The sequence below is a fragment of the Anolis sagrei genome, chromosome 1 (assembly GCF_037176765.1).
Source record: "Anolis sagrei isolate rAnoSag1 chromosome 1, rAnoSag1.mat, whole genome shotgun sequence".
Classification (NCBI taxonomy): Eukaryota; Metazoa; Chordata; class Lepidosauria; order Squamata; family Dactyloidae; genus Anolis; species Anolis sagrei.
In genome coordinates, this window is record NC_090021.1 from 242,863,057 (window position 1) to 242,888,606 (window position 25,550).

The 25,550-nt window shown below is 39.4% G+C and overlaps 1 protein-coding gene across 1 annotated transcript in view; it reads left to right on the top strand.

Moving 5' to 3' along the window:
* Positions 1–25,550, top strand: part of MUC5AC (mucin 5AC, oligomeric mucus/gel-forming) — a 71,085-nt gene that overhangs the window by 22,481 nt on the left and 23,054 nt on the right. Inside the window, exons 19-35 of the mRNA XM_067462593.1 lie at positions 87–139; positions 1,188–1,190; positions 1,422–1,522; positions 2,252–2,403; positions 2,498–2,636; positions 2,726–2,839; positions 4,183–4,365; positions 6,206–6,445; positions 8,350–8,506; positions 9,516–9,644; positions 12,036–12,186; positions 13,356–13,402; positions 13,501–13,710; positions 16,067–16,484; positions 16,698–17,243; positions 17,637–21,736; positions 22,046–22,251. Coding sequence (XP_067318694.1) covers positions 87–139; positions 1,188–1,190; positions 1,422–1,522; positions 2,252–2,403; positions 2,498–2,636; positions 2,726–2,839; positions 4,183–4,365; positions 6,206–6,445; positions 8,350–8,506; positions 9,516–9,644; positions 12,036–12,186; positions 13,356–13,402; positions 13,501–13,710; positions 16,067–16,484; positions 16,698–17,243; positions 17,637–21,736; positions 22,046–22,251 — 6,949 coding nt within the window. The remainder of the gene's footprint in view (positions 1–86; positions 140–1,187; positions 1,191–1,421; positions 1,523–2,251; positions 2,404–2,497; positions 2,637–2,725; positions 2,840–4,182; positions 4,366–6,205; positions 6,446–8,349; positions 8,507–9,515; positions 9,645–12,035; positions 12,187–13,355; positions 13,403–13,500; positions 13,711–16,066; positions 16,485–16,697; positions 17,244–17,636; positions 21,737–22,045; positions 22,252–25,550) is intronic.

A 25,550-nucleotide genomic window follows, 5' to 3' on the forward strand; every position in this document is an offset into this window, starting at 1 on the left:
GGCTGCCTTCAACTGGACAAGAATCACTGCTTTAAATATGATTAGTTTAAAATGTTAATGGATGAAACATCCTTACTCTTTTACAGCACTTGCACAAAAGGAAAGCTTCAGTGCATTGGAGAAGTGAAACCTCAACCAGGTAACCATTTTATTTCCTAAAATGTTAAGGTAGGGTTTGTAAGTGTATATATGACTAAAATACAAAAATGAAATACCCAAATCAGGTAAAGGAAATCCTTACACAAAAACAAATATGCTGCTACTCTCTCATTTATCTATGCCTAAAGCACAATTGTAATCTTTCAATGGATATCTACGTTAATTGCCAGTTGCATTATTTGGAATTAGACTTAGACCAGGGAAGCATGGAACTGACTGATTGGCAACTCTGTTTACACTTTAGTCTTTTAACTGTTTAGGAGATATATATATATATATATATATATATATATGCAATTATTTTTTATTGATGCAATTATGCTGTAGTTAAGTATCTATATTTTTGTTACTTTAATTTTCTTTGGTAATATGTTTGTTAATATATATTTTACATTCTTGATGTTGTGTGGTTTTAATTGTGGCATTGCATGTTTACTTTTGTGTGTGTGTATGTCTGTGTATCTGTGTGTGCCCTGGGCCCCCTTGGAGAAAGAGGACAGTCTAGAAATAAAGTATGTTGTTGTTGTTTTGGAACCTAGAACACACCATGCAGACACAAAGACAACACCAAATTATTCATATGGCAAAATTCCTCAATGTAGTATTGCACTGCAACCTGTGCCTTGCTCATTGTGCATTGTGGCCTCATCAAGGCAGGAAAATCTGTAGAGATTCTATTTTCTGTAGCTCCATGCCATTTGACACACTGTTTAGGAATGTTCCCTAATTTTCTGGAACAGATGTTGTCAGGGGCCTCAGTGGGAGGAATTATAGAGACTTCTCTTCCATTTGGCCAGCTGAAGAACTCTGCTAAAGCAAATACTTACAGTAGATTGAAGGGACAGGGCATTGAAGGGCATTTAACTGGCCAGAGGAAGATTGTGGATCCAAGCCTATAATTCCAAAACAACTTGAAAAGTGGAAACAGAAATACTGCGCTGGAGTTTTATTGCAAACTTTGAAAAGCAGTTCAAATGAGTTGTTTCTTGGCCTTGAGAAACAACTCATATAATATAATTCCAAGCCAGCTGGTCATCCTGAGCAATATTATTTGCTGAGTCTCATAATTAAAATTCCCATGTTTATGACAGAGAATGAAAACCAGTTTATTTAATCTTTGAAATAATACCTAGTGTGTTTAAGAATTTTAAGGATTACTTTTGATGATGGCATGCCCTAGCTCACAAAGAATGTGATTATTTTGCAGTGACTAATATCAGACAATAGTCTGAGCAATTTCATCTGCTTTTTCTTTCTATTAGTATGTGATGCCCCCATGATCTACTTTGATTGTCAGAATGCCACATTAGGTGTCACTGGAGCCGAGTGTCAGAAAAGCTGTCAGACTCTTGACATGGGATGTGTAAGTGTATCTTATAACCTTTTCTTGCCATAATAGCCTGCTCAGCTTGCATATTAATTATGTAATATTGTGGAATTACTACTTCATCCTAAATATATGAAACAATACTGAGTACATACCATTATTTCTTCCCAGATGGGCAGATACTGGAAAATAAGGACAAGAGCTCTAAGTAATAAGAGACCATAATGAATTTTGGCCCAAGGAACATTGTGGTTTGGGATTGCAATGAGGAGAAGCAATACAATGTATGGATGAGGAGCAGCAAGATATATCATCCAGTATGCTAGGATATCTTACTTTAAGCTTTACAGGAATATCTAGTCTAGAAATATATTCTTATTTTATTGGGATATTCTTAGAAAGATCTGAAGAAGTGTTTTCCATAGCAAAACTTTCCTTGAAAACAAACTGAAAGCAATGTGTACACATTTAGAACGGCAGGATGACCTGGCTCTCAGTAAAACAGTTCAAATGATATTCTTCGAAAGATCTGAAGTTCCATAGAAAAACTTTCCTTGAAAACAAACTGAAAGCAATGTGTACACATTTAGAACAGCAGGATGACCTGGCTCTCAGTAAAACCTAATATGGAGGCTGTGAATACACTTTGGCCCAGGAGTTAAATGTGTTGCTAAAATGAATTTTCCTGTCCAATATCTTGTAATCCTAGTGCCCTGTGCTGCAGGTTTGTCACATAACATATTTTGCCATGATTTTTAATTACAGTATAGCACACAGTGTGTGTCTGGCTGTATGTGTCCTAATGAGCTAATATATGACGGCAAAGGTGGCTGTGTGGCTGCTGAAGAATGTCCTTGCACTCACAATGAAGCCACCTACAAGCCAGGAGAAACCATCAAAGTGAAATGTAACACTTGGTGCGTGCAAGTATAAGCTGATCCTAAAATACTGAGCTTTCCTATTTACCTAAGAAAAATATGTGCTAAATCCAGATGTGTTTGTTCTGTGCAGTACTTGCAAAAACAGAAAATGGGAATGCTCTGATGAACTTTGCCTGGAAACCTGCTCAGTATATGGAGATGGTCATTATATCACCTTTGATGGTAAACGCTACAGCTTCGAGGGAGAATGTGAATACACTTTGGTCCAGGTATGAAATGTTTCCCCAAGCACTCTCAGTTGTATAACTCAAGGTGATGAGCATTTTCACAAAGAACTAAATAATTCTCTCCTCTACAGGATCACTGTGGCAAAAACAGTACAAACGCAGGAACCTTCCGAATTATTTCAGAGAATGTGCCCTGCGGTACCACTGGGGCCACCTGCTCAAAAGCCATTAAAATGTTCATAGGGGTAAGCAGCTACTTTGAAGGTGCTTGTAGCACACAATGGGGGAATCTAGGCAAAATTATGATAGATAGAGCCTATCTACAATAGAGGAAAAGTGAAGCATGAAATAGTATTTGAAAAATGGTGTTAATAACACAATGTAGGACAAAGAAAGTGGACTCAAAGACATTTCTTTTCACTTTATTGGTATAATGCTGAGCCATTTTTTGTCAAAGGCATTTTTAAACAGATTTTTCATCCTCTTGGGAAAAGAAAGCCACTGTGTGGAATTTATTTGTGATGGCTGTTATTTCTTTCTGCACACACTAGACTTGGGCATTGTTAACAGATGGAAAGTAGTAATCAGACCACCAAAGCAGTTGTTGGTGCTTCCAATTAACAGCAACGGCAAACAAATAAACAGAACTCTTGGACGAGGTGGAGTTACAAGCCATGCTACTGAAACTATATGCTGAAGTTCCAGATGACTTTTCTTCTCCAACTTTTTTGCCTATAGATAGAGTAGGACATTTCAAAAAATGAATTATCCACAGTAATAACTAGCAAACTTTGCAGTAAATACTGTGGGTAAAATACTTTTGGCTCTACTATCATATTTACATTGCTGGAAGAGACAATGATGATAACAATAAGAAGAAAATGATGCTGCTAGGAGAAAACACATCACTAACAGTGACAATGGAAGAAGATTACTAAGTCTAAATCACATGTCCCTTAAATGCTTGGCATCTGCATGGGTTAGGAGTCCATGGAGCCAAGGCAGTATGGGGGAAGTGGCATGGGTAATCATTTGTGCCATGCATTTGAGGAATAGGCAGCAAGACACTTATGCAAGAATTCAAGAAAGTAATAACTTGGAGCATGCAGCATCTTTCTCCTCCTACCCCAACTTCTTACTTCTCCCACCACAAGCACAGAGATAAGAACTATTTATATATTACTCTGTCAAATTAGTGATATAGCCCAGAGTCTCCCACCATGATCCAACAGGGTTTCAATTTGGTTTTCAAAAACAAACCTTTCACTTTTTCAGGGATGAGAGGGAGAAACTATTAGTGAAATTGATAAGTTTATGATTTCACATGGAAACCTGCCTTTAAACAAAAAAGAAAGAAAGACAGTGAAATACTTCTGAATCTATTTTGGACTTTTTTGTGAAGCACTTTTTTGGAAGCCAGATTTTTCTGAGAAAAGATTCTATAGATTTTTGTGAATCTTAGAGTCTGCTTCCAAGGCAAACCTTTCTGTAAACATATGTCAAAATTACTGATAACTGGAAATGCTTTACGTAATTATTTCCATGTAGCTAACTGACATAAATCTGTGGCTTATTTTTCATCTTTCAGGACTATGAGTTAAAACTGGCTAATGAAAAATTTGAAGTGATACAGAGAACCCCCGGTAGCAGTAATGTGCCATTCAAGATCCAATACATGGGTATATTCATGGTTGTTGACAGCCCAATTGGAGTGGTATTAATGTGGAATAAGAAAACCCAATTCTTTATCAAAATGACTCCTGCTTATAGGGTAAGCTGTGAATATCAGAAACTATGAATCTTTGCTTTCTTCTAATATTGTTATTAAAAGTTGTGTGTCTGTGTATAACTGAAGATAAATGATTTGATACATTGATAAATGAAACAGATCCTGTTAACTCCTCACTGCGTAGCCAATTTAAGAAATGCTGTTTTGCTATAGGAACAGCAGTTGGTAGCTATGGAAAGTTTGAAGCACTCACATGAAAGCACAACAGGATGTTTTGAAGAAGGAGAAATGCAGTTATTTACCAATGATCATTCTGTCTGATCTTGGGGGGTTGGGGTTGGGGGGGGGTGGTTGCTGAGGAGCTAGATACTGTGTTTTACATGACCAGTGCACACATAGCTGATTAAAGCATTTACATGTAATAGTCACACTTATTAGGCAGAATTCATCTAAGGGCATGTCCATATAGAAGCTTCACTTATTTATTTCTATCCCACTTTTCTCCAGTCAAAACAGCGTACAGCATGTAAAATCAAGTCAATTGCAAACAAAACATACAAACATGAACTCCAACCAATGAGAAATTTAACAATCTAAGACATTAAAACATTACGAACTCACATTACCCATGAAAACTGGCATAAAACTAGCATAACAATATAAATTAAATCCATACCAGTTAAAACCCATATGTATTCAGGTGTCCCTGTTCACATACTGTAGAAGTTAATATTCCTTTCCTCCCTTCACAGTGCCCAAAACTGCCTCCCCCCTCAATTTATTAATAAACCATCCAACATACCAATTCCCTGCTTCCCAGTGAGCAGGCAGGATTGGAGAAGCATCTACTGTGTCCTCGGATGCAAAATAATGTCGGCAGATATACAAAGATACAAAATAATGTCTCCAGAGGCATCAGTTCTGCTGTAAACCTTTCACATTTACCTATAGATTTGTAGTCAGATGCTTCTCCAATCCTGCCTATTGTTGCAAATAACAAAATGGTCATGTGAAGCAACCTCAGTGTCTTTTTAGTAAGTTCAGAAGATATGGCTTATGTAGCATAGGTCTACATGTAGATATTTATGCTATGCTGGGAGGATGTTGAATTTCAGCCATATTTTTATTATAGTCAATGTTAACAAATCTATGTCCAGCCAACTCAGCATCTCAATCTACAAGCTGAAAAATGATTTAGTATAGACTAATAATGTATGTCTGATTAGCTGTCATAGTTCTGAAGCTCAATTTCAACAGCATTTATGGCAGGGTGGGCAACTTCAGAAATGTGGAGCAGGACTGGTCATCATTCGAAATTTAGAGAATTATTTCTACCTTAAAAAATGCAACCCCCCACCCCCACCCCAATCCCAAAAAAGAAAAAAAACATGTGGGGACACTACACATGCCCTTAAAAACCTAGGATGCCTGCTTTTGCAAAAAAAAAAAAGTAGATAATTTTTTAATCAATTTCATCAAACAGTCACTACCTTCTGACAAAAGCAACAAAAATATTGGAAATTAGGCAAGTAGTTTAGAAAGGCAGGGGTATGAAGCTCTTTTGTACGCCCTATGAGTAGGTCAGAGAGAGAAGTCTTCCCAACCAGAACTGTCAATTGGCCCCTGAGGCCTTCTCCCAGTGTGCCACACAGCTGCCAATCACATTGCTGTAAGAGAAACCAGGTTTCTTTTCTTTCCCAAGTTCATGCAGTGCAAAATGTTTCTTGACAATCATAAATTTGGACTTGTTTACATAGGAAAGTTCACAATTTCAGTGCCAAAAATAACTAATGTTTTCTCCCATATTTTTTAGTGAATGAGCATCACAAATCTCTCAAAAATAGCTCTTCCCCTTCTCTTTTGTGTGCTTGTCTCTCTGTAGGGTCAGGTATGCGGCCTTTGTGGAAACTTTGATGGCAACGATGCCAATGATTTCACCACCAGGAGTCACTCAGTAGTAACAGACATTGTGGAATTTGGTAACAGCTGGAAGGTGTCTCCCACTTGCCCAGAAGCTCCACAGCCCAAAGACCCTTGTACTGCAAACCCATACCGGATGTCTTGGTCCCAGAAACAATGCAGCATCATTAAAAGCGAAACATTTGCTCCCTGCCATTCTCAGGTATGAACAAAGGTCTTTTCCAACAAATATATGGGACACTTTAAGAGCCCTAGCCCCACGATTTTATGTACCCTCATGTAAAATGCTTAAGACAGGATTCGACAATCCTCTACACTTAAATGTATGATGCCACTCTTCCACTGTCAGAATCTACGTAGACACCTTCAGAACCTATACCAGAGTTTTGCATTCTCAAAAAATGGACCATTAATAACTAGATGTCTTTTACTACCAGCTTTGCGTTTACTAGTGATGGTGTTGCATGGCTGGCACAACTGCCATGGTGGTACTAATTTAGATGTAGTTGTTCATTTTGAGATAAGATGAAATGTCTGCACATGCTAGGGTAGTCAGTTAGCTTCAATCTTGACTGGTGAATTGAAGTTTCTACCAACAAAATTGCCTCTAGGTCCCAGTGCCCAGGCCGACTCTTCAGGTTGTTTAAATCTCTTTAAAATAACTGCACAAAAATGGGAAAATGCTGATTATTGTTCCTCTTGTTTCTCTGCATCCTATATGATGAAGCTCTGGTAGTGGCTGCAATCAATACATGAATGTGTCTTAAACTTAGGATAAATCCCTTTAGAGCTTGAGTTTATTATCTTAAATATAGGTTTAATCAGCATTTCTGTGGTTAATGCAATATTAGACTTAGTAAGCATTTAGTAAGCAATTTAGTAAGCAATTTAGAATCATAGAGTTGGAAGAGACCTCATGGGCCATCCAGTCCAACCCCCTGCCAAGAAGCAGCAATATTGCATTCAGAGCACCCCTGACAGATGGCCATCCAGCCTCTGTTTAAAAGCTTCCAAAGAAGGAGCCTCCACCACACTCCAGGGCAGAGAGTTCCACTGCTGAACGGCTCTCACAGTCAGGAAGTTCTTCCTCATGTTCAGATGGAATTTCCTTTCTTGTAGTTTGAAGCCATTGTTCCGGGTCCTAGTCTCCAAAGAAGCAGAAAACAAGCTTACTCCCTCCTCCCTGTGGCTTCCTCTCGCATATTTATACATGGCTATCATATCTCCTCTCAGCCTTCTCTTCTTCAGGCTAAACATGCCCCGCTCCTTAAGCTGCTCCTCATAGGGCTTGTTCTCCAGACCCTTGATCATTTTAGTCACCGTCCTCTGGATATATTCCAGCTTGCCAATATCTCTCTTCAATTGTGATGCCCAGAATTGGACACAATATTCCAGGTGTGGTCTAACCAAGGTGGAATAGAGAGGTATCATTACTTAGATCTAGACACTAAGCTCCTAATGATGCAGGTCAAAATCCCATTGTCTTTTTTTGCCACCATCACATTGTTGGCTCATGTTTAATTTGTTGTCCACGAGGACTCCAAGATCTTTTTCACACGTACTGCTCTTGAGCCAGGTGTTACTTCCATCTATCTTTTGTTTACATCTGTCTGACATTTCTAAACCAATAATCTTTCTTCTTAATATAACAAAACACCTGTGCATTTACTTCTAGTGTTGCAATGATCTGTTAACAAAAGCATTAACTGTGTCACAGAGTCTCATTCCTTTCATAAGCACATCATTGTTGACAATATAGACTGAAGCTGAACAAAGTGCTGATTCTACAACAAAGACAAAAAAAATGAGAGAAAAAGGAAAAGACAACAAATAGGACAAGAAATTAATTAATGACCAATTCTGTTTACAGTTCCTCGTATAAGAACTTACCTGCCTTAGGCTTGATACCAAGCCTTTTGGTATTGCTAGAAAAGTATTTAACAGTTAAAATATTTAAGATCTTTGCCGTTTTTATTTTTTAAAACATATTGAATTTGTCAGAGACAAAAAGAAGAGGAAAGAAAGAAATGCCTCCGAGTCCCTCTTCGATTATGATATGCTTAGACAGAGAAACATATTCAATTAGTTTTATTACTTCCTTTCCAGGTTGAACCCACTAAATATTATGAGGCTTGTGTATCCGATGCCTGTGCTTGTGACACAGGAGGAGACTGTGAATGTTTCTGCACAGCTGTCGCAGCCTATGCCCAAGCATGCAGTGAAGCTGGTGCCTGTATTTCCTGGAGAACTCCAAACATATGCCGTGAGTACAGTTCATTCATTTTGAAGGAATACAATTAAAAGATGGATTGGTGGAAACAAGGAGTAGGGAAAGGGGTTTTGGGAGTCATGATCCCAAAAGGAACTTTTCTTAGCTCTGATTCTGACACACACTTGGTATGATTTTTCAAGCTGTAAAATAGTTACACGAATGATTGTATCTGTCTGGTTCATATGAGGAGTGCTTTGAAAGTACCCAAGTGTGTGTGTGTGTGTGGGGGGGGGGGGGGGGGGGAATCCAGTTCTTACAATATGCTGAAAACAGGGCCAGTTCCAACTTTAGGGGCTCAAGTCATTCCTGTGAATCTTTCTGTTCTCAAAGTATTTGCTTTATTCTTAGATGAGTGTTTGAATTCCTAAAAACCCAAAACTCAGTTGTACTGAATAGTGATATATTTGTAATTGATCTTCTTTCAGCCTCTGGATAGCCACCCTTGATCAAATCTAGCTTATTTACTGTAGTCAAAAAAAGAGTGGCTTATTTTGAGAGTAATAATTGTGCAGCTGTCCAGAGGTTGTTGAATTACTGCTCCCATCATCTTTGGATATGGTTACTTTACAATCCAATAACTTGCAGTACAGATATTAAGGCCTCGGGTGCAAAGCATGTTTATACAGTTGTGGTATAATATAATAAGATTCAGCAAAATGCAAATCACATCCTTTGCTCTAAATTTTAAAAGGGCTGTGTAAGCTGATACTGTTCTTTCAGTTCTTTACAGTGACAAGTTAGTGTTAGTGTGTAAAAGCAATATACCTGCTTACCAAAAACCAGCATATGTATGGAAGTAGGTTCAACAGGGATTGCTTCAAGTCAATGGCGATAAGATTGCTACCGAATTAGATAATTACCTAAAATTTAGGAAGCATAGCATTAGTGCCTGCATTGAGGAATATTGAGATTACAAAGGAGCTCTGGGAAAGAATAGTTATTAATTGGTACAACTAATTCAATTTTGCTTGAAACTCTCATTTTTATCTGCCTTCTCCAGCTATATTCTGTGATTACTACAATCCAAAGGGGGAATGTGAATGGCACTACCAACCCTGTGGCGCTGCTTGCCAGAAGACTTGCAGAAATCCAGAAGGAAAATGCATACATGCGTTACAAGGCTTGGAAGGTACAATGATTATGAATTTCACCATGGGTTTACCAAGGTTACAGTGGGAAACTAAAAACTGCATTACTGTCTATTCATTGCTAAACACGAGGGTGGACAACTTTCAATGGATCTGAGGACTGGATGTATTGATTAGAATAATTATCACATTAGTTAGACATGGGAATCAGAGCTCTTCAAAATAGACACATTTTATTTGGCTTTTAGGAAACATTTAATCTACTCACATTCGTCTGCAAGTAAGATTTTTATTAGGATTTCTACTTGGAAGCTTTGTATGAAGTGTTTCATATTACTTTGAGAATTAGGTGTGTTTAGGACAAAACAGAAAATAAAATGATACCTCAAATTCTCTACATTTCTTCTTCATGTAACAATTCAGTATTCTCGATATATGCAGTTAAACTCATTCTGAAATCGCATGATAAGGTATTGTAGATGGGGACCCAGCCATAGAGAAAGGACAGTGCAGCATTAGCTTTTGTAGGCTCATCTATTTAATATACTTTCTCAAATTCAGGTTAAATCAGCACAATAAGGGTTTTTCTACATGAAGTAGGACTCACCTTAAATCCCGCATTGGGTGTATATATGGCACATTCCAAATTCCCATGAACATCCCAAGTTTACTGCCTTTAACCTGACTTTAGGCAAAGTCAGAGAATATTCCAGCGTTTGCCAGGAACTCTGGAGTATTCTAGGGCTTGACAGACTGAGGCTGGATCTGTACTGCCATATAATGCAATTTGGAACTGCGTTATATGGCCACTGTGGGCACATGTAATGCAGTTTAACTGCAATGAACTCCATTATATGGGTCTACAGTTATCATGTAATGGGGTTCCAAATGGCAGTGTAGATCTAGCTATGTTCATATGGACAGACTATCCAGAGAGAGTATGCTGTCGTCACCAATTCCCTTCACTGATCAACAAAAGGGAATAGAATGGCTCATCACCATATTACTGCTGCTGCTTCTTGCTGGTCAAAGAGGTCCTTGTAAGCACCCGTCGATAACACACTCCTTCTGCACTGCCATGGAATGCTACATTATATGTTCAGCCTGGACTTATATAATGCAGTTCAATGTTAAACTGACCAATGCAGTCTCAAACTGCGTATATGGCAGTGTAGATCAGGCCACAGTTCCACCTGCTGATGTCAGAATGGGATGCCCATCATTTAATATTGGAATACAGACAAACATAACGTGCCATAGCTTTACTGTATTATAAAACAGCTTGATGAATGCAGTATGCAGTTTTAGTTAAATGTCAGTCAATAAACTGTTCAACTTAATGAACTTCACTAAAATAAGTGTTTGCTTACTTGCATCATAGCACATTAAGTTTAAACTTACATTTCCACTAAACATTGATTGAATTTCAATTTAAAGTATTATTCCTTTGTTTTTCTTTTGCCAGTTTCTTGCAAGTTCTGGTTGCTTAACTCTTGGTTAACTGAGAGTTTACTATATTAATCCTATTCTTCTCCATTAGTCTCAAAGGTGCATCTATATCTTTTTATGTTGACCCAAACGAACATGATTACATCTGAAATACAGGACAAGTCATGTTACATTGACTAAGCTGATTTTATCAAAAATTAAGGAAGCATCTTACACATGATTTTGCCTGAGTATAGTGCATTGTAACATAATCTTCTGTTTATTGGAATAGGGAAGAAGTGTATGTGGTAGAAGGCTGAAGCTCGGAACATTACAATGAGGAAAAACTGCAAGATATATTATTAGGAACAGAAGGAAGACTTTAACTGTGGCAGAATTACCAAAGTGAAATTATGGTCAAAATGCACCTTAGAGTTTTGAGATCAGTTTATAGTATAGCAGCAGATTGATGAAAATCTTCATGAAGTCAACCAAATGTCTGTGATGGCAATTCTCAAAATTTGGCCCTTCAGATGCCTTGGGTTCCCACTATTCCTTACCAGTGACCAGTCCAAAACAATCTGTGAACAAGATATCTGTTTATTGTCTGTCACTTGCACAACAGAACTTCTCAAACTTTTTCCAGTCCTGAACCATTTATGCCTGAGAAATTTATATGTGACCCCAGGTATACCGGTATGTAAAATAGGTATAACAATCAAGCATTTACTGATAAAAAAAATCAGCATTTGCAAGGCTTGTTGAACAGGCTGGTTTTTCTTTTTGTGGAATACAGCAGAAGCATTTTCCACAGGGTCCACTGTAAACACTGTGTGGTTTTGTAAGTGGGTGTCATTCAGAAACCTTTTACTGTTGCTAAGTTTTTTGGGGATCTCAACATTGAGCCAAGGGGCCCCATATGTGTTCAGAACCCACAGTTTAAGAAGCTCTGCTCTAAATACTCAAATAGTATTACTTACATAGATCTTTATTTCTGATTACAGGCTGTTATCCAAAATGTCCAGAGGATAAACCTTATTTTAATGAAGATGACATGAACTGTGTCTCTGAGGATCAGTGTGGATGCTTTGATGGTAAAGGATACCATTATAAGCCAGGAGAACAAATTCCTTCAGAAAAGAGTTGCCAATCATGGTAAAGTTTGCTTTAAAATACTAGGAATATGAATTTAAAGTTGCAACAGCATGCATTTTTTCCATAATGTGATGAAACTAATTAAATAGCATGGGCCAAAATCCTACATCAGAGTTGTAGTTATTGCAGCTATATTCTAATTCAGTCTGATACAATCAGCAAATTTTAACTTAAAATTAAGACAGACCAAAGGGCAGAGTTCTTCAGGACTGGCAATGCAATGGGGAGAAGCAGGAACTTTCATAGGATTCATTCTAAAACAAACTAGGTGTTAGTTTTTGTTTTAGTAATATATACCTGCACTGCTATAAGCATAATGGTAAATGTGGACATGCCTTTTGTAAGATGGTATCAACATCTGTCATTTTTATAAAAAAATATGCTACTAGAATTAAAATTTTATTTTTCCCATCACATCAATTACAAATATTAAATTAGAGCAAAATGTTTTCAACACATCCCTAATATATCATATATTAATATGTATGTATCAAAGGGACAAGATGAAAGTAGAACCTATTGGAATTGTTGTATATATATCAAAATTCTAATAGAAAAATTAGAAAACAGCTACAAATGAGAAAAATGACTTTCATCTGATTAGTGGCAGGTGGTGGTGGTTTAAATAACTGGGGTAAGGAATGCATTCTGCGTCTTAGTCCAAACTTTAAAGGAGCTATTCAAGAATGTATTGTCGAAGGCTTTCATGGCCGGAATCACTGGGTTGTTGTAGGTTTTTCCGGCTGTATAGCCATGTTCACAATCTCTGAGGATGCCTGCTGTAGATGTGAGCAAAATGTCAGGAGTGAATGCTTCTAGAACATGGTCATACAGCCTGAAAAACCTACAACAACTCAGCTACCCAAGAGCTGAAACTCTTTGGAGAACAGGGTTCAGCACCTGAGGTAGATTGTTCTGATTAAAACAAGAGTGAATTCAGTGCATCACTGACATGGAAACTATCAGCCATCACTGATCCACATTGAAGTCTACTTTCTTTTGGAAATTTTTAGATCCATAGGATTTTTTTGTAAACCATGTATTAAGATGAACTGCCTGCTCATTTCTGCATTGGCATATATGGGATGTAAATAAAGAGTGATTTTGCCTTCTGTGCTTTGAAAGAAATGTTAGTCACCTTCATAGTGGTGCTCTTTTGTTTCTTGCAGCCAGTGCTCAATGGAAAGCAAGCCGATATGTGCACATGATGAAAATGGTATGTTGACAATACAGTTTTTTTTAAGTAAGTAATTTCTTAAAGCATTTTTTTTACATTTTAAGCTAATGTGGTTCAAATAATTTTTTGAATGACAGCTTGCTACTGCATCTATGATGGGAAGAAACACGTACCTGGTGATATTATCTACAACACAACAGACGGCATTGGAGGATGCATCATTGCAACTTGTTCTCATAATGGAACAATAGAGAGGAACATTTTCCCATGTGAAACAACCACAACCATTGCCACCCCCACCACTGTGTTTGTATTTACTAGCACCTCACAACCAACTACTACTACAGGTACAAGCTCTGATTACTCTGTTTTTTGATCAAATGATATCAATCTCCAAGTCGAGACTCTGAGATTCAGTGTAGTACAACAGAATTTTTTTAAAAAGATAGTGCATGTCCAATACAAATTCATGCCTGTCTGTTATGAAAGTAGACAACAATGAGAACCTAAAACCTGTTGATTAGTCCTTAAGTAGAGTATACATAGTGAATCAATAGGGAAGCAATGGGTTTGTGACAATGAGACACAAAGCAATATTAATGTGTTGCAAGAAGCATAGTACAAAGTAGGCATATCTGTATTGTGTTAGTAAAATGTTTTATCTTGTACTGCTCTTTGTAAGAGCTTAGGGTCTTATTATGCTTTAGAAAGTAGCATATTCTTAATACATATGTGATTATGAAGTTATGGCCAAAGCTATTCTTAATAAATCAAATTGATTCATTAATTCTACTGTAATTGAAATTCAAAATAGAATTGAAGACCAGAACTTCAAGATAGAAGTAGAATAGTATAGTATAATACAACATAATTATTATAATATAATATAATATAATATAATATATTCAAGATGTAGATAATTTGACTCCTTGGCTGCAGGTTTCATTGATATGGAGTACCGACTATAATAATAATAATATAATACTGTATAACCTAGCATACTCTAATCTAATTTAAACTAATTAGCAGGCATACCTAAAATGGGAAACTTGCAATTCAGCCATAACATAGATATGCCCAAAGAACTCAAGTGCAAATACAAGGAAGGCTAATACTGGGCACACTTATAACTAGAGATACCAACCCCTGAAGACTTACTGAAATATGACCATCAAAGAAAAACTGTATTCATTGTATACTACTGGGCTGGTGTTAGATGAAGTGTTTATGTGTGCCTCTTTTCTATAGTGTGTGTAAGATTGATTCCCCCTTGTTTATAATTACATAGGGGCAGAACCACCTTAAACAACTAATTAAAAATCTCCTAAAAATGCACCTACACAATCTATATAAATAAAAATGTAATGTTTGTTTGTGGGATTAACATAACTCAAAAACCACTTGACAAATTGACACCAAATTTGGACACAATACACCTATCAGGCCAACAAGTGACCATCACTCATAAAAAACACTAAAAAGCACAGCAGAAGGGATTTAAAAAAGCCAAAAAAGCAAAAAGATGCTTCAGCGCATGCACAAAATGATTCCGCCTTGCAAACAAAACACACAATAGCATATGCACACTCTCTTCTGGACTACAGCTCCCTAGACCAGGCCCTTTAGGAGAGGAGGATAATCCAAATGCACTGCTTCCAAGCTGCAAGCTTTCTTCTCCTTGGATTTTTTGAAGGCATCCCAATCTCTGCATATTTCCAATTTCCTATTCCTGGATTGTAACTCCCAGAAAACCTTCAAATAGATAAAATAGATAGACTAGATAAAGTAGGTAGGTAGATAGGTAGGCAGGTAGATAGATTGATCAGGAGGACTGCTGGGAGTTGCAGTCCCAGAATAGAAAGAGAAAGGAAAGAAAAGAAAAGGGAAGGAAGGAAGGGAAGAGAAGGAATGAAGGAGAGAATGAAAGAAAAAAAGGGAAGGGAGGAAAGAAAGAAAGAAAGAAAGAAAGAAAGAAGTAGAGAAAGAGAGTAGGTTGGCCACAGCAATGTGTGGCAGGTACAGCTAGTAGTATATAATTTCTTAGGATAGCAGGTTCCTTTTATACTACAGATATTTCTTGTATCTAATTTCTGGATATCCTTCATCATCGTTTTATTCATTTTGGTATCCAGAATTTAATATATACCTACAGAATGCATGTCTACCTCTCTTTTCAAACTGAATGGCATTCTGCTTGTCTTTGGCCCCATCTACTTTGCCGTATAATCCAGTCTCTGAATGTGGCTTAACTGCATTGAACTGGATTATATGGCAGTGTAGATCTAGCTTTTATCAGAACACTGAAATACTCAGATGTGATCTTCAAATATAATATTTTGTTCTCAGCTCTTTCAAGTGAATGCCATTGTTATAACTGTACATTCTTATAGTTAAAAAGTCATTTGCAAAACTGTCTCCTGCATCCTAAAAATCAAATAATAAGTTTCAGAAAAGTCTAACTGATTTTTGTTGTTGTCATTTCCAACTTATGGCAACCCGAAAATCACTCTATTACAGGGCTTTCTGGGACTGAGAGTGTGTGACGATCTGATTTCTTTTTCCTAATCAGCAGCTTTGGTGAAGCTGCTGATTTCTGAGTATTCATTCAAGGAAGCTTTCTTCTTAGAGCTGGTATCTAGTTAATATAATCTAGCACCTAGATTACCAATTATACTAATGTATCCTTTTAATCATCTTCCACAGCACCTACAACTACACTTTGTGTTCAGGAAAATTGCCATTGGTCACAATGGTATGATGTGAGCCAGCCTGGTTCTGGAGAAGATGGTGGTGATTTTGACAGTTTTGATCACCTGAGAGCTGAGGGTTATAACGTCTGTAAAACTCCAAAGAAAGTTGAATGTCGGGCTGAGAAATTCCCCAATACTCCATTAAGTGAACTGGGCCAAAAGGTTGAATGCAATACTGAAGTGGGATTAATCTGCTACAATAACGACCAGAGTACAAAGAAGTGCCATAATTATCAAATGAGAATCCAATGTTGCAGCTTTGTACCATGTGGTTACACTACTGCCTCCACATCTCAGACTACTACAGTCTCCACAGCTCCAACAGCAACAACCTCACCGTCTACTGCAGAAAGTACATCTACAACTTCTGTTCCCACAACTTCCTCTACTCCCGAAACTACAACAGTAACAACCACACCATCTACAAAAGAAAGTACTACCACGACTACTATCCCCACAACATCAACTACAACTCGAGAGCCTACAACAGTAACAACCACACCCTCTACTACAGAAAGTACAACCACGGCTACTTCCCCCACAACATCAACAACTCCAAAAACTACAACAATAACAACCACACCCTCTACTACAGAAAGTACAACCACGACTACTATCCCCACAACATCAACTACAACTCCAGAAACTACAACAGTAACAACCACACCCTCTACTACAGAAAGAACAACCACAACTACTACCCCCACAACATCAACTCCAACTCCAGAACCTACAACAGTAACAACCACACCCTCTACTACAGAAAGTACAACCACAACTACTGCTCCCACAACATCAACGACAACTCCAGAAACTACAACAGTAACAACCACACCCTCTACTACAGAAAGAACAACCACAACTACTACCTCCACAACATCAACTCCAACTCCAGAACCTACAACAGTAACAACCACACCCTCTACTACAGAAAGTACAACCACAACTACTGCTCCTACAACATCAATGACAACTCCAGAAACTACAACAGTAACAACCACACCCTCTACTACAGAAAGTATAACCACAACTACTACCCCCACAACATCAACTCCAACTCCAGAACCTACAACAGTAACAACCACACCCTCTACTACAGAAAGTACAACCACGACTACTGCTCCCACAACATCAACTCCAACTCCAGAACCTAAAACAGTAACAACCAAACCCTCTACTACAGAAAGTACAACCACAACTACTGCTCCTATAACATCAACTCCAGAAACTACAACAGTAACAACCACACCCTCTACTACAGAAAGTACAACCACAACTACTGCTCCTACAACATCAACGACAACTTCAGAACCTACAACAGTAACAACCACACCCTCTACTACAGAAAGTACAACCACGACTACTATCCCCACAACATCAACTACAACTCCAGAAACTACAACAGTAACAACCACACCCTCTACTACAGAAACTACAACCACAACTACTGCTCCTACAACATCAACGACAACTTCAGAACCTACAATAGTAACAACCACACCCACGACTACTATCCCCACAACATCAACTACAACTCCAGAAACTACAACAGTAACAACCACACCCTCTACTACAGAAAAAACAACCACAACTACTACCCCCACAACATCAACTCCAACTCCAGAACCTACAACAGTAACAACCACACCCTCTACTACAGAAACTACAATCACAACTGCTATTCCCACAACTCCCAGTGCAACTCCAGAAACTGCAACAGCAACAACCACATCTGAACGAACTACTGTTATAACTACAACAACTTCTCCAACTACCACACCTACACCAACAACAGTTACAACAAAAACTATTCCAGCAACAACGCATCCAGAAACAACAGCTACATCAACTTTGACCTCAACAAGTGAAATATGCACTCAAGAATTCTGTGAATGGTCCAAGTGGTATGATGAAAGTTACCCGGGTGCAGCACTTGATGATGGAGATTTTGACACATTTAAGAACATAAGAGCCAAAGGTCATAAGGTTTGTAAAGCTCCAAGAAATGTTGAATGCAGAGCGGTACGATTTCCCGATGATCCACTACAAAAATTGGAACAAAAGGTTATTTGCAGTAAAACAGAGGGACTAATATGTTATAACAAAGATCAATTTCCACCAATTTGCTACAACTATGAAATAAGAATTGAATGCTGCAAAAAAATAATTGTACCATGCCCCACTAGCTCACCATTAACAACTACACAACCACCAACTTCAACATCAAAATATACAACAGCAGTCAAAACCACGAAGAAACCAACTACAACAGCAGAGACAACAACAGTAAAGCGAGAAACAACCACAACAGTCCAACCTATCATTACGCAGATTCGCACAACTAGACAGCCATCTACAGCACAACAAAGAGAGAGAACAACTGAAGTTCCCGAAACCACAGCCACCACAAAGATGACACCACGAACTACCAGTCCAGTTCTAACTACGACCACAAGAGTTACTTCAGCAACATCCAAGCCAGTAACAACAAGACCTGAAATTGTTACATCCACAATTACGACCACAAAAAAACCCATAGAAACTACTACTACTACTACTACTACTACTAAATCCTCCACTCCTAAATCTACCAAAGAGCATACAACCACTTTGCTTACCACCACATCCTTGCCAACAACCAGTACAATCCAAGTGACAACAACATCTCCGGAAACACCTTGCTCACCCACGAAATGCCAGTGGTCTGAGTGGTATGATGTTGACTATCCCACTGTAGGACCTAAAGGAGGAGACATAGAAACATATGACAACATCCGGGCAGCTGGAGGAAAAATCTGTCACAAGCCATCAAATATTCAGTGTAGGGCTGAAAGCCACCCTGAGCGAACAATTGCAGAAGTGGGCCAAGTTGTTGACTGTGATGTCAAGAAAGGGCTGGTTTGCGAGAACCAACAACAAAAAGGGAAATTTAAGCAGTGCTTAAACTTTGAATTACGGGTATTATGCTGTGAACAAAACCCAGAGTGTCCACCCACACCCATACCAAGCACAACCACTAGCAAACCAGTTCCTACAACCACCACAACAGTCGCTCCAACAACAACAACCAGGCCAGTAACAACAACGAAACCTGAAACTACCACGACTGCTGCTACTACCACCACCACAACTGCTAGTACCAAAGTAACCACAGGAGCAACAACGACTAGATCCTCCACTCCTAAATCTACCAGAGAACATACAACTACTTTGCCTACCACCACATCCTTGCCAACAACCAGTACAATCCAAGTGACAACAACATCTCCGGAAACACCTTGCTCGCCCACGAAATGCCAGTGGTCCGAGTGGTATGATGTTGACTATCCTACTGTAGGACCTAAAGGAGGAGACATAGAAACATATGACAACATTCGGGCAGCAGGAGGAAAAATCTGTCCCAAACCATCAAATATTCAGTGTAGGGCTGAAAGGAACCCTGAGCTAACGATTGCAGAATTGCACCAGGTTGTTGACTGTGATGTCAAGAAAGGGCTGGTTTGCGAGAACCAACAACAAAAAGGGAAATTTAATGAGTGCTTAAACTATGAAGTACGGGTATTATGCTGTGAACAAAATCCAGAGTGTCCACCCACACCCATACCAAGCACAACCACTAGCAAACCAGTTCCTAAAACCACCACAACAGTCGCTCCAACAACAACAACCAGGCCAGTAACAACAACAAAAGCTGAAACTACCACGACTGCTGCTACTACCACCACCACAATTCCTATCACCACCACAACTGCTAGTACCAAAGTAACCACAGGAGCAACAACGACTAGATTCTCCACTCCTCAATCTACCAGAGAGCATACAACCACTTTGCCTACCACCACATCCTTGCCAACAACCAGTACAATCCAAGTGACAACAACATCTCCGGAAACACCTTGCTCGCCCATGAAATGCCAGTGGTCCCAGTGGTATGATGTTGACTCTCCTACTGTAGGACCTAAAGGAGGAGATATAGAAACATATGACAACATTCGGGCAGCAGGAGGAAAAATCTGTCCCAAACCATCAAATATTCAGTGTAGGGCTGAAAGGAACCCTGAGCTAACTATTGCAGAATTGGGCCAGGTTGTTGACTGTGATGTCAAGAAAGGGCTGGTTTGCGAGAACCAACAACAAAAAGGGAAATTTAAGCAGTGCTTAAACTTTGAATTACGAGTATTATGCTGTGAACAAAACCCAGAGTGTCCACCCACACCCATACCAAGCACAACCACTAGCAAACCAGTTCCTACAACCACCACAACAGTCGCTCCAACAACAACAACCAGGCCAGTAACAACAACAAAAGCTGAAACTACCACGACTGCTGCTACTACCACCACCACAATTCCTATCACCACCACAACTGCTAGTACCAAAGTAACCACGGAAGCATTAACGACTAGATCCTCCACTCCTAAATCTACCAGAGAGCATACAACCACTTTGCCTACCACCACATCCTTGCCAACAACCAGTACAATCCAAGTGACAACAACATCTCCGGAAACACCTTGCTCGCCCATGAAATGCCAGTGGTCCGAGTGGTATGATGTTGACTCTCCTACTGTAGGACCTAAAGGAGGAGATATAGAAACATATGACAACATCCGGGCAGCAGGAGGAAAAATCTGTCCCAAACCATCAAATATTCAGTGTAGGGCTGAAAGGCACCCTGAGCTAACGATTGCAGAAGTGGGCCAAGTTGTTGACTGTGATGTCAAGAAAGGGCTGGTTTGCGAGAATCAACAACAAAAAGGGAAATTTAAGCAGTGCTTAAACTTTGAATTACGGGTATTATGCTGTGAACAAAACCCAGAGTGTCCACCCACACCCATACCAAGCACAACCACTAGCAAACCAGTTCCTACAACCACCACAACAGTCGCTCCAACAACAACAACCAGGCCAGTAACAACAACAAAAGCTGAAACTACCACGACTGCTGCTACTACCACCACCACAATTCCTATCACCACCACAACTGCTAGTACCAAAGTAACCACGGAAGCATTAACGACTAGATCCTCCACTCCTAAATCTACCAGAGAGCATACAACCACTTTGCCTACCACCACATCCTTGCCAACAACCAGTACAGTCCAAGTGACAACAACATCTCCGGAAACACCTTGCTCGCCCACGAAATGCCAGTGGTCCAAGTGGTATGATGTTGGCTCTCCTACTGTAGGACCTAAAGGAGGAGACATAGAAACATATGACAACATCCGGGCAGCAGGAGGAAAAATCTGTCCCAAGCCATCAAATATTCAGTGTAGGGCTGAAAGGCACCCTGAGCTAACGATTGCAGAAGTGGGCCAAGTTGTTGACTGTGATGTCAAGAAAGGGCTGATTTGCGAGAACCAACAACAAAAAGGGAAATTTAATCAGTGCTTAAACTATGAATTACGGGTATTATGCTGTGAACAAAACCCAGAGTGTCCACCCATACCCAGGACCACCACCACAATAACTACAACCATAAAGTCAACCTCTCCTATTCACACCACAACTGCAGAACTTAGTACGACTTCTATAGTGACAGAAACACCAACACCAACCTCCTCAGCCAGCAGCACAACTCAATGTCTCTGTCAAATTGGGGAAAAAACGTATCATCCTGGTGTGTATTTCCTTTCATTTTCCATATTGCTTTGCAGATAATATTAAAATTATGTTATTTAATTTTTTCATAATTTTTGGGAATATTCCATTATTTTATATTCATTTCAGTGCTATTCACATGGTTTCTGTCTTGTTATTAAATATATAAGGTTTTTATTTATTTATCGTGTCATCAGCAACCAGACATTTGTATTACATTATATATTACATATGTAATATATAAGGTGATGAGTGTAGTCAGCTTTGCATGAAATATTACACTGTAACAATATTAAAGCACTTGATCATTGGGGGCTATTTTTTTTAGGTGAGACTATTTACAATACAACAGACAGTGATGGCTGTTCTTTTTATGCCATTTGTGGCTTAAAATGTTCTGTTGAGAGGTCTAAAGGACCATGCCCAGCAACATCACCCACGCCAACTCCAACTGTTGTGATCACAACTCCCTCTACCACTCCTGCTACCACAACACCGCTAATTGGCTGCCCTGATGTTATTCCGCCCAGGCAGGTAAGAACTGCTTCTTGCTTAACTTTAAAATTACACTTTTTAAATTGGGTTTGGCCTTACAGGCTAGGCCGTAATGCTGTAATCTCTTATATGTGCACACTTTTTCAGTATTTCAAATGATATTGTATGCCTCTTCAGAAACTGGAGCATGAATGATGGTTATGTTGAGACTGCAATGGTCAAATGTCTGAAGGTACTTGGATAATGGAACTCACATGTAATGCGTACCAGATGGATTTTACATGTAGTGCAATAGGTAGAGCTAGTTATATAGCAAGAAAGAGTAAATTGAGATTAAATTGAACCAACCTCCTGAAGTTTCTGTTCTTTAACAAAACAGAAGATTCACCAAATCTTTATACTGTTTATTAATATACACAAAATGGTATTTGCAAGATAACTGTCACGTACTGTCATGTGCTCAAGAGGACAGAAATGGAGAGGCTGTCCTCCCCTGCTCTGAACTGCACAAACTATCACTCATTCATGATAGTAAGCTCCCACTATCCTACAACAGTGGGAGATGGCACCGAGGTTATAACCGAGACCTCTTGTTTGTGAGCGACAGCATTAAATCACTAAATCAGTGGGACCACCAATCCCAAACACACAGTACCGACCAATAGTATGCCAATTGTTTCCAACTATAAGGCCCCAGGAAGTTTGATTTAAACGAAGGTTCAACTTCAGAAAGGCAGATTGGACTAAATTCTCAGACATGTTAGATGACATGATCACATTGGTCGTGCCAAGAAAGAACAGTGGATAAAGCTGATCACAGAGGTCGACATGGGCAGGAGCAGCCAGAAGGCATGGAGGCTGCTAAAACGGTTGAGCAATGACCCTTCACAAACTAATACCCATGCCAACATAAACGCAGATCAGATAGCACACCAACCCTTGAAGAATGGGAAACCCAACCTTGCCACCAAAGTAGGAAAGAAACCAATAGCCAGACAATCAGAGATTGAGGACAACAACCTCCATGAACCCTTTACACCTACTGAATTGGACATGGCTCTCAATAAATGTAAAAATCACAAAGCAGCTGGCGTGGATGATCTACGGATGGAACAAATAAAGAACTTTGCCCCAAAACAAGGCGCTGGCTTCTGGAGCTGATGAACAACTGTACTGCATCCTGTCATATCCCCAAAATCTGGAGGAAAGCAAGAGTCATCACTATCTTGAAGCCAGGCAAAGGCCACCATGATCCAAAAAGTTATAGACCAATCTCCCTTTTGTGCCACCTTTACAAAGTTCTGGAGAGACTTATTTTGCATAGAATTATGGAAAAAATAGACCCATGTCTGATTCCACAGCAAGCTGGCTTCAGGAAAGGCAAAAGCTGCACATCGCAAGTGCTGAACCTGACAGCACATAGAAGATGGCTTTGAAAGGCAGCAGATCACAGGAGCTGTCTTCATAGAACTGTCAGTGGCTTATGATACTGTAAACCACCGCCTCCTCCTGAGAAAAAATGTATACTATCACAAAGGACTACTGCCTCACCTGCCTCACAGGAAACCTGCTACAAAACAGTAGCTTCTTTGTTGAGTTCCAGGACCAGAGAAGCAGATGGCAGAAATAGAAGAACGACCTGAATCAGGGAAGCGTGCTTGCCCCATCCATGTTCAGCACAAATGACCAGCCACTGCCAGAAGGGCTGATGATTGTGCCATTACTGCTCAAGCAGGGAGCTTTGAGATGGTTGAACAGATGCTCTTCAAAGCTCTAGGTGCTCTTACTGCCTATTACAGGGAAAACCAGCTGATTCTTAATCCATCTAAAACACAGACATGTGCCTTTCACATTAAGAACAGACAAGCACCCCGAGCTCTGAGGATCACCTGGGAAGGAATCCCACTGGAGCATTGCAGCACACCCAAATACCAGGGAGTCACTCTGACCATGCTATGACCTACAAGAAGCACTGCCTGAACATCAAGCAAAAAGTGGGTGCTAGAAACGATATCATACGAAAGCTGACTGGCACAACCTGGGGATCACAACCAGATGCAGTGAAGACATCTGTCCTTGCACTATGCTGCTCTGCTGCTGAGTATGCATGCTAGGTATGGGACACATCTCACCACGCTAAAACAGTGGATATGGCTCTTAATGAGACATGCCGCATTATCACGGGGTGTCTGCGCACTACACCACTGGAGAAATTACACTGTCTAGTTGGTATTGCACCACCTGACATCTGCCAGGAAGTAGCAGCCAATAGTGAAAGGACCAAGGCAGTGACATCTCCAGCCCATCCCTTGTTTGGGTATCAGCCAGCACATCAACGACTTAAATCAAGAAATAGTTTTCTAAGATCTACAGAGACACTCGCTGGAACACCCTAGCAAGCGAGAGTCCAGAAGTGGCAGGCTAAAACCCAGAACCTCAATCAATGGCTGATACCAAATGAGAGACTCCCCCTGGGCACACAGAAGACTGGGCGACTTGGAAAAGGCTGAACAGACTGCGCTCTGGCACCACGAGATGCAGAGCCAATCTTAAGAAATTGGGCTATGAAGTGGAATCCACGACATGCGAGTGTGGAGAAGAGCAAACCACAGACCACCTGCTGCAATGCAACCTGAGCCCTGCCACATGCACAATGGAGGACCTCCTTGCGGCAACACCAGAGGCACTCTAAGTGGCCAGCTACTGGTCAAAGGACATTAAATCAACTACTAATCTTGCAAATTCTGTGTTTTGTCTGTTTGTTTTGTCTGTTTTTGTTAAAAATGTAATACAAATGTCTGGTTGCTGGTGACGTGATAAATAAATGTTCTATAAAAATATCACTGACATTAGTATTTGTTATTACTGGACTATTGAATAAGAAGGATTTACTCAAGAACCAATTGATCAAAAAGCTGAGAAAAACATACAGAAATCATAAGAGAGATAAACCATACCTTGGTACACATATTTTTGTGCAATTAAGAAAGTCCAGCAGCAGTATTAAGGAGAATACTTTATAGATAATCTGTAATTCTTATTCATATGTATGTATTTCTTATTCATATTAAATAGGTGATATTCGAATAGGATTTAACATCTGATGCTATCTAAAAAAAGAAATGCAAAAACTCACAGTTCTAAAGCAATAAGTTTTGAATTTTGAATGAATGTTCAGATTTCATTAAGTTTTTTTCCAGTAAAATTCAAATGTGAGGGAATATTTGGAAATATTTGACTAAACGTGTTTCTGCATTCTAATGGAAAATCACAACAGGAACAAGTTGAGGAATACACTTTGCATGCCACTGTTGTGTTGTTTTTAACTGCTAGGGTGA